Here is a 10,170-nt window from a genome sequence, read left to right on the forward strand (position 1 = left end):
GTGCTCAAATAGTCAGTTCCACTTATCTGACATGCGCCCGAGACCGCACGTAAGCTACGCGCAGTGGTTATCGACTCACGTTACCTTGGTAACCAACTAAAACAGGGGACTCCATAACGAGAATGAGGAGCAGGAATAGCCTGCAGTACTTTAATACAAGACAGTGGTGGGATGTAACTTAACCCTCTGATGCACAACATGGGTCAAAAGTTACACAAACACTTCTTTTAATGTTACTGGATTGTCGTGACTGTCGTCACACATTTAAGTTGTATTGTACTTTTCACCCCAGAATATACATCATGTGCCCACACAACATTCAGTAAATGTGTATGTGGTTAGAAAGATGTGAGAATAAAACAGTTACAGTTACAAAAGTCGTTATTGTGACCTATTTTGTTTCAGCTAACTAGCTGTTGACCTACGGTGTTTTAGCTACAGTGAGTTGGTGAGTGAGGGAGATCTACGTAAAATCCATTGTACAAGGCCACAATGTGTGTCAGGAGATAGGGCATCCAAAGTCTTCTGCAGTTAAAGGACAGGATGACCAGGGCTTTGCCACAGCACAGTATTTGTCAGTATAGTGCAGCAGTTGGTGCTCTCAGTGCAACAGAGCCATGTGCAAGCATGGTGGCACAGACACACCTAGGTTTTTGTTAGGATTGTTATGATAAGAAAACAACAAAGGAATACATGTGGCGACTGTTAAGTTAGAGAGTTTTTTTTAATCACTACTGTTCATAACTGTTATGAAAATGGAGGTCCAGATCCAGTGGCAGACTCAGGCTGTCTGAGGGGCAGGGGCGAATAAAGTAAAAAGGACACCAGCTGCATGCGGTGGGGCACTAGAGCGCAGAAAGCTTCTCCATTATGCATCGTGTTTTCTCCACTGGAAGGGCACCCTAGAGATACTTCTACTTCCCTATATTTCAGCAGGTACATAAACATGTAATCATTTTAGACATTGCCATATTATATTATATTATATTATTCTAATCATAGCTGGCAGCCAGAAAATTGCCATTAACTGTGATTGATGGACGTCGTTCACTCAAGCAGAAGTTGGGTGCTCCGGTGATGTCTTTTTTCTTTTGTCTTTGTGTGACCTATACTGTGCCGACACTTGTTGGAAGTAGATCAACCCACATGTCAGCGGCTGTTATAACCAAAACAGGTTATAAGAATGCAGATTAACCATAGAGATTAATATGGGAGACAAGTCCTTGCGGTGAAACGTGACTGATGTGCTCTGACGTGCCAAGGGATTACAAAAACAAACAAATGTACACCCTTGTTTGACTGCATCCTTTCTATTGAGCTTTTCTGTATTTTGAAGAGATTTGTTTTAAAAGATGAGCCATGAACTGGTTTTACTGTCTGAATTCAAAGTTGTGGTTGCTGTCAGGACCAACCTAGTTGGTCACGCAGATGAGAAGGTCTACACTTTGACCCAATAACATATCATTTCCTTAATGAAGCTGTAGGATGCTTAGTGAAATATTAAGACTCCATGTTTTTTATGGCAACACCATTCCATCAAATGGAAATATTCTTCATGTCTTGTGCACCATTTCATACACATTTTCCCAAAATTCTGCCCGACATATTTGGTATCTTTTGAAACTTTGGGATCTCCTGTAGAACTTAAAATAAAAGCTCTTTGGGTTTGAACAGTGTTTGACTGAACTGCATGAGTTATGAGTGGGCCGCTGCTGCTTCAGAGGATGAAGGATAAATGTGGTGCTTTATGTGTCGTCAAAAATAATGTAGATAAACGTGGATAGTCCTAAGCATGGTTTTTGGGTAATTACCGGTCAAGCTGCGAACCATGCATGAGAAAAGAAAGTATATAAGAAGACTGTTGCACGGCAGCTGCTCACTGTGTAAGACATTACCAAGTATTCGTCACTAGATGTCCTCATAAAGCCACTGAATATCCTTGACACAAAACAGCTGTGTGGATTAAGTCAGTCCACAGGATGGCAAGTGTGAAAAAGCATTAGGTTATACATGCCTATAGGCCTCCTGCTCTATTCTTGACACCTGGGAATACATTACAGGACAGGAAGAAGCCTAAACTCCATTTTGTGGATGTGTGTGAGTGAGAAAAAGAGTGAGTGTGGTCAGCGTGGTTGTTGACTGTTGACTCGGGGTGGTTTCTTTCACAGACTGTCAGCGGCACATCTGTCCTCCTCCTCCTCCATCATGCTGAGTCTGATTCAGCACTTCAACACCTACACAGAGAACCAAGAATAGACTCAGGACTCATACTGAGACTGGAGAGAGGAGGAAAACAACTGCTGCCTGAGACCACCTTGTCCCATCTCATCTCATCCCATCATCTGCTGGCTGTATACTGGGTACGGATTGAACAGCCTATGGCTGATATGTCAACACATTGTTATTGTTGCCCCACTCTCTTGTTTCCAAAGCCTAAAAACCCATGTGATCTGATCACATACAATGCTTCCCAGGTGTCAGGTGCACCTACTTTTTGTTCCACCGCCTCCATACACATACGCAACAGGAGGCAGACTGATTTATAGTATATAATACACAATGTGACACAATGTTTAAATCACACACACACACACACACACACCTGAGGCATGTGTAGATGATCACCATGCCTGCAGCAGTGCAGCCTGAGCATTGGAGGTCACCTCTGTAGGTTCCACAACTATGCATGGATTACACTTTGCTGGCCTCCATATCCCATTTTTTAAATTTTATTTCCATTACCCCCCCCACCCCCCCCCCCCCCCCCCCCCCCCCCCCCCTCGCTCCAGCTCACTCCAAAGCGTGTGATCACTTCACAACACACCCCCCACCCCCACCCGCCGCGCAGTTCACTGCGCCCCCCTCATGTGGATTCAGTTTCGGAAAACGAGACGATGGCAAACATGTTGTGGAACAACTGACCGTGATCATTGCAAGCAGCGCAGCATGAGAGGACGTTGTGAGCGTTTACAATGTGTGAATAGATGTGCTCTGATGGAAGAGACCCGATCAATCTGAAACAGCGTGAAAGCATGTGTTTGTCTAGTTCCAGACGGTGGATGCGCGCTGGATCCAGAGCCAACGACAGGATGAACTGAGACATTACGCGCAAGAGGTTGCCACGGGCAAGCGTTAGGTTTGACCTCTGTCGAAATCATTTCTGGGACAAACAACTTGGCGAGGATGTATCAATGAAGAATGTGACTGCGTCTGACTCTCTCCAGACGGGGTGGATGAAGCCCTTGGCGGTGTCATGCGTCTTGCCCCGCAGCCAAGCGCGCAACCCTTGCGGCTCATAGTTCTACTCCTATTCACCACCAGGGTGAACACATCCCCGGTGCTCTCTTCGGGCTGCCCGGACAGGTGTGTGTGTGATGACCAGCTGGTGGTTCAATGCGCTGGGCAGCACCTGACCACCTTCCCGGTCAACTTGCCGCTGGCCACGCGGCAGCTCATCATCTCCAACAACCGCATCGTGGAGCTGCCGCCGCTGGCGCTCAACTACCTCTCCGATCTGGTGTACCTGGACTGCAGCAACAACTCCCTGACGGAGATATCCGAGTCCACGTTTGGGAATCTCCGGAAGCTTGCCTACCTGGACCTCTCTTTCAACACCTTGACTCGGATCGAGGACAGGACGTTCGGCCCCTTGACCAGCCTGGTGATGCTGAGGATGACCGACAACCCAGGGCTCTCGGAGATCCACCCGGACGCCTTTGCGGAAAACGCGGCCCTCCAGGTGCTGGATGTGAGTCGGAACAACCTGACGGTCCTCAACATCACCTCCCTGATCGCGCTGCCCGCCCTGCGCTCCGTGGGGCTCAGCGGGAACCCGTGGAGCTGCGAGTGCGACAACGAGGACCTGTGCCTGTGGGTCCACCTGGAGGGATTCAAGTTCCAAGGTTTTATTCTGTTCTACTTTATTCTAATGTCCTATAAGGTGACATAATCACACGACACTTTACTGTTGCTTTGTTGATAGGCCCCAGAGAGCCAAACACATATGAGAGCTGCCGTGCTCCAGTTATTCATTATTAGACAATGCACTTAATGTAAACCATTGGCCGTTTGGTGGTGACTGCCCTCAATAAATCTGCATCCCATGAAAAGATGAAAACTTATTTACCTGGCACCTTTCATAGACGAAATACAGCTGGAAGTGTTTCTCTTATGAGAGAGAAAGCAGATAACTTAAATAGCAGACGCAAATTGAATGGTACCACCTTCAGATAACAAGGCGCCCTTTATAAAGGGGTTACTAACCAAAGTTTTATAACTAATGGTATTGATGAATAATTTGCTAATGCTTTATATATCAGGTATAAGCCATTAATAAGACCAACTTCTGGGTTGCCAGGTTTTGAAAAATTCCCTTTTGCTAGATTAACCTGGTAAGCCACTTGGCCCCTACTGACCCCCATTCCTCCCAGTCTGCGTTGACTGTGTATGGTGGTATGATAAGTTGTTTTCAGTATATGGGTTTATGTTGTATATAATTACATTTCGCTGTGATTGTACCTCATATTTTTTTACATGTAACAGATAAACTTGATTGACTGATTTCTTGAAATGAATAAGAGCAAAACTGAAATAATGAAAGTCTTTAAAGTAGATTTTGACACAGGGGCCCTCTTCAAGAAAAGGTGTCAAGATTATAAAATAAAGCAGGACCCACTTTAAGGGCCTTTTGTTTATATTAATGGTATAAAACTGATTTAAAAACATTGTAAAATATTTCTTTACAATTTATAAAGCCTATAAACCTTTGATAAAGGGTGGCTGTTTAAAAGATGGAGCCAATTAAACATGTAAAAAGAAATGGGACAAGTTAGTTAGTCCCTCAAAGAAGAAATGACTCCATGCTGACAGTCTTTTCATGCACATGCGGAGCTCTCTCTGCTGGAATCCCTGCATGATGTGATCATGCTACTAAAAAACTCCCTGTCACGTCTGCAGCTCTGAGCACACACACACACACACACACACACAACATCACCCACAATTCTATTATATTAGCTTTGGTAGATGCAGTGTGTCGTGCAAAATATGTTGGTGTGTGATGTGTGCCATACGTTCACATATGCAACCATCATGCAGTTTGGAGGAGTCTGCAAAGCTCACCCCGTTCTCAGCTTTCAGTGGTGTGAGACGCAGGTGACGGCAGTGGAGCGTGACAGCATTCAAACGATCAGATGGCAAAGAGGGTGAAAGAAGATCGGAGGCAGGGAGCCATTTGATTTCTGGCAACTTAGTTCATTAACTCAGCTCTGTGTACTGCAGTTTGGGAGGAAAACAAGAGAATCTTTTGTCGTGAAATGACTAATCAGTCTCTATTGTATCCAGCTACTGGGATACTGTGCTGCAGATGTGATTAATGGATCTTAGGTGCACCATCAAATATCGATCCCCCCTCCTTTGTTTTATTACTGTCGAGCTGATAGATGTGTCTGATATTCAACAATCTTTCTTCCTTAGTTAAGTTATTATGCTCAGGCTTTGGTGTGGATGTGTCACTATGCAAAAGGGCAGCTTCTATTTATAGTCTTACAGAGCAAGAAGCCAATCATAATTCTAACACCATAGCTATAATACACACACCCCGCTTACTAAAAAGGCATCCCCTGCTTCTCTCTCTCCCACACACACACACACACACACACACACACACACACACACACTATAGTTCATGGTCCCTGTGCAGCTTAGGCCAAATCCAAAAACGAGTCCTGCAAGAGCTGTCCTATTTTCCTGCTGCTCGTTGCCTTTTGTCTCGCTTAATTTGGAGTGGAGCCTCTTCCAGTGACAGCTGCCAGCAAGGGAGAAGGCGGACACATAGATACACACACACACGCACACACATTCTCTACCTCTGTTATGTATACACACAGTCTGTCCATCTCTTTCAAGCAGACCGCTCAGGCAATAGTTCATTCTCTCTTAAACTGAGTATCTTGTCTCCTAAAGCATGCGGAAAGTCACACACACACACACACACACACACACACACACACACACTTTTAGTGCTGGGGGGGGGGGGGGGGGGGTGCAGAAGGATAACATTTTGGAGACGGCTGTGTTTCGGCTGTGAGCTCTGTCTCGGAAGCCTTGTTATCTCTCGCCTGGGTCTCACCTGGTTCATGCAACACGGCTCGCTTGTCACCTCGGTTTAGGAAACGCATCAATAGCAAGTGAGAAAGAGAGAGAGAGAGAGCTTCAGGAAGGAACAGATTCTCCTCTGTCTCGCCTTCCTGGCTGGATTAGCACTCTCTCAGCTGTTATATAAGGAGAGGGTCTAGAAATAGAGCAGAGTGTGGATGGGGAAAGGAGGGAGGGAAAGCCCTCTTCTTTGATGCCAGTCCCTTTTGGGGGGGGGGGGGGGGGGGGGGGGGGGGTTGAAGCCAGAAGGGTTTCCTTCCTAGCTGTCTGGCACACACACACACACACACACACACACACACACACTTGAACATGTGCAGTCACACATTAGCAGAGTCTGCAAGGACAGAGATAGTAGATGGGAAAGTTTAGTCTCGTGGAGGCCGTTTGTGCATGCATATATGTTAAGAGGGAGAGTGCATGGATGTGTGTGAGTGCATGCATGGATGTGTGTGTTTGTTACAGCCAGAGTCTAGCAGCATATTGTGTGAACAGTGCACAGCAGCAGCCTTTCAGAGGATCAGAGTAGGCTTTGAATTCTCTGTGGTAGATAGAGCTTAGAGAAGCTGAGTGTCCTCATGTTCTTCAGCTGCACGCTCGTTTTTCAGATCTGTGAGCCACAGAAGGGCCTCTCTGAGGATAAGAACAGAGATTTATGCACCGTGTGAATGAAATATTAGGAAAATGTACATTTCAGTCGTCAAGTGATTTGATTGAAAGCTACAGTATGATCCCTCTCACACTCTGTCAAATCACACCTCCCACCGGCCTGAGTCAGTTCTCACACACCGTAACACCACGTGTTGCTACTGACAGTGCATGAAAACTAGTTAGTAAACTGGCAGAGACGTTGAAATAATTAGTTAAATGTGATGGTTTAAATAGTTAGCTAGGAGAGGATGAACATGAAATAATGAAACAATTACCCAAAAGTAATGAAGAAACAGTTATACAGTTACAGATATGATTAACTAACATGAATAGATAAACAAGTGAAATAACTAGCTTTAAGTAATGGACAAAGGGTTGAAATAGTTGGCTAAAAGTAAAAGATAGTCTGTTTAAATATTCAGCTGAAAGTAATGGATAAAACCTTGAGTTAGTAAAAAGTAATACATGAATGGTTAAAAGACTTATGGAGCAGTGTGGAATTAGCTAAAAGTAGCCTAATGGATAAATGGTTTGAATAGTTGACCAAAGGTAATGGATAAACAGTTGATTAGATTAGCTGAAACTAATGGATAAACATGTGTTAGCTAAAATGATAAATTGATGGTTAAAATAGTTAGCTAAAAGTAATGGATAAATAGTGCCTCTGCTGGTAGCAGTAGGAATGCAAACTTGACATTGACAATTCAGTTGTATGAAAAGAATATTGTAACAATAATATTATATATACTTAACATTAAGTATATTGAAATGAACACCTTCGGGATATGACGGGTGGGCCATGAGGGGCTACTCAAGTTCATCTGATAGTATGAAATGAAAAAGTTTGATCTAAAGGATGTTTTTTTGTGCAACGAGAGTGTGTGTGCCTCCAGTCGTGCCTACAGTCGTTGCATGAAACAAGAATCAGTGAAACTACGACATAGTTCTATACCATTAACATCAAACACCAACAACAACACCATTACTATATTAATTATTAGTTATTAGCTATTCATGTGAGATTTGAACTATGTAATACAATGAATATACAGTTATTGTGAAAATATCTTGCAGGTTGCAGAGAGTCAAAGCAGGTCGTCTCCATGCAGATTATATAAATCTTGCTGTATTCATTAGGTCTATATGTATGCACAAACCACATTTTCATATGCCAGCAAAATGAGAACATTGTATTATAGGCTGGTGGTGTAGAAATAGGGTTACAGAAAACTGTTCCCTGTGCAGACACGTCTTTTGATCTCTCCCAGTGGGAATTCCCCCTAGCACAAAACCTTTGAAAAAACAGAAGCCAATTAAAAACAGTGGCCGTATGAAGATGGCAACACTGTTGTGATGTGCTGCGTTTCTGCTCACGGTAACAGCCAGGCTTCAGGATTATTTTCTGAAAAATCCTTCTCGTCAGCTGCTGTAGAGCTCAACAGCCATCGTGTGGCGTATTTAATTTTGACTGATCTGCCTTTTAAAATTGTATCCATCTATCGTAGTTTTCTGAAAGAGAAGGAACTCAACATTTTTATTAGAATTTGTGGATTTCAGCAAGGTCTTAGTCATACCCGGTGCCTGACGATGACAAACCTTATTATCTGTGGTTTCAGGCAGACACAAAGGCCCAAGTCACTCTCTAATCCTATGGGGGAGAAAGGAGTTTGAATAATTCATTTTTTTGGATAATTTAATGCTGCACCAACTCAAGACTATTGCACACGGGAAGCTCCAGAAGCCTTGTAGTTTTCAGATAAAGAAAGCAACATTGTTATGCAGTTTTCTGCATTTGAGTCTTTTAGCTGCGTGAACCTGAATATGTTAAGATATCCTAAGCACAGTTTGCTGTCATTTACAAATGTCATGCAAAACGATATGAAGTTATATGCCTGAATTATTTAACCGGCTGCTATAATATTTTCCGTGCCAAATTAGTTGTGCATTTTGTTATGGCTCTCATAACATCAAAGGACCCTTTAAATCATATGATAATTATATGCCAAAGCTGTGAATATGTTTGCTGTGGTAAAGTCACTTGATATTTGCAAAGGAGACCAGCAGTTCAAGCACTTTAAAGGCCCTGAAAATATATTTTCTCAATCAGCTTCTTACTCTGACTGACAGAGTTCTACATGGACACATGATCTTCTTCCAAAGTTAAAAACAGTTATTTCACATGAAAGATTTCTGTATTTGCGTTTTTGGCCTTTGTTTTTCTCACTGGTTTGAGGTGGGTGGGACTCAGTTAGAACAAGGTGATGTCACGTACTTCTGTGCACCAATCAGGGTTCATCAGCATTTGAATCATAATACGATGTCAGGTGTGGGATTATGTTGCCATCAGTGTCAACCAAAGACCTGATTAAGCAGATTAGCTGAGTTTTTGAGTATTAAACTCTTAATAAATAAAAACTCCCCCAAACTTTAACTTTGACTGTTGCTTATTTAGTCATTAATATATATATATTGACATACATTTTGAATGCATGTGGTTCCTGCTTTACTAAACAAAAGCAATATTTTATAGACAAAAAAATGAAGTTTTACTTGCTACTGTACAATTATTATATTACAGGGACAATTATGTGTATTAAGAATGTCACTGTCCTGGATTGATTATATGAAGAAATGCAGTCCAGAGAAAGATGACTCAGTTGTTATTGTTGTTAAAACACCACCATCCTGGAATTTTGTTGGTGCACTTCAGTGCATTTTTACATTATATTTCCTTACCAAATATGTTGATGTATTGTATTCTATTGTCCTATGATTAATCCTTAATCACTCCTGTTGGTGTGTGTCCGTGTGACAGATGAGGGCCAGACGGTGTGTGGCTCACCTGCTGACATGCAGGGCCGTCGTCTGGGTGAGGTGGGCATCCAGCTACGGACGTTATGTCACCAAACTCTGGGCTCCTGGGACTACCTTTTCTTTGTCGTCATCGGCTTTGTCATCTTTGCTGCTGGCACGGTGTCGGCCTGGGTGATGGGCGTCATTATGGTGCTCTACGAGCGCTACATCAAGAAGAAAGATGAACAGCTGGATGTGGACGACGAGGAAGAAACCAGTGAGGCGGGTGGTACCTCGCGGGCCAGGAGTGACCATGGTAACGGGAATTTGAAAACATCACATACTGTTTAAAAGATTGAATCCCACTCTGCCCGCCATGGGTTCCCACAGTGCCTCATGTCAACTTTCAGGACTGTCTCTGAAGTCTAATTACACTCCAGTCAAACTGAGTCTGTTGAACAGGCTCAGCTCTGAAAGAGAAAACAAAGGATTCAACAGGGATGAGGAATTTCATTCTTCTCATTTGTAGTGGGATTTCAGGTGATAGAGCACACACTCTGGCTGCCATTG

The 10,170-nt window shown here is 43.4% G+C and overlaps 1 protein-coding gene across 1 annotated transcript; it reads left to right on the forward strand.

Annotated features, from left to right (window-relative positions):
* The first annotated feature begins 3,253 nt into the window (after nt 1-3,253).
* On the forward strand, nt 3,254-9,951 carry LOC139297078 (leucine-rich repeat-containing protein 52-like). Its single transcript, XM_070919666.1, has 2 exons — nt 3,254-3,902; nt 9,623-9,951. The coding sequence occupies exons 1-2, from the start codon at nt 3,254-3,256 to the stop codon at nt 9,949-9,951; spliced, it is 978 nt and encodes a 325-aa protein (XP_070775767.1).
* Nucleotides 9,952-10,170: the final 219 nt, after the last annotated feature.

This window comes from Enoplosus armatus, chromosome 14 (genome assembly GCF_043641665.1).
Source record: "Enoplosus armatus isolate fEnoArm2 chromosome 14, fEnoArm2.hap1, whole genome shotgun sequence".
NCBI lineage: Eukaryota > Metazoa > Chordata > Actinopteri > Centrarchiformes > Enoplosidae > Enoplosus > Enoplosus armatus.

Coding starts and splice junctions, on each gene's coding strand:
- LOC139297078 (XM_070919666.1), top strand. CDS start 3,254: ATGCGTCTTGCCCCGCAGCCAAGCGCGCAACCCTTGCGGCTCATAGTT. Junction 3,903..9,622: donor GGAGGGATTCAAGTTCCAAG/GTTTTATTCTGT, acceptor TCCGTGTGACAG/ATGAGGGCCAGACGGTGTGT.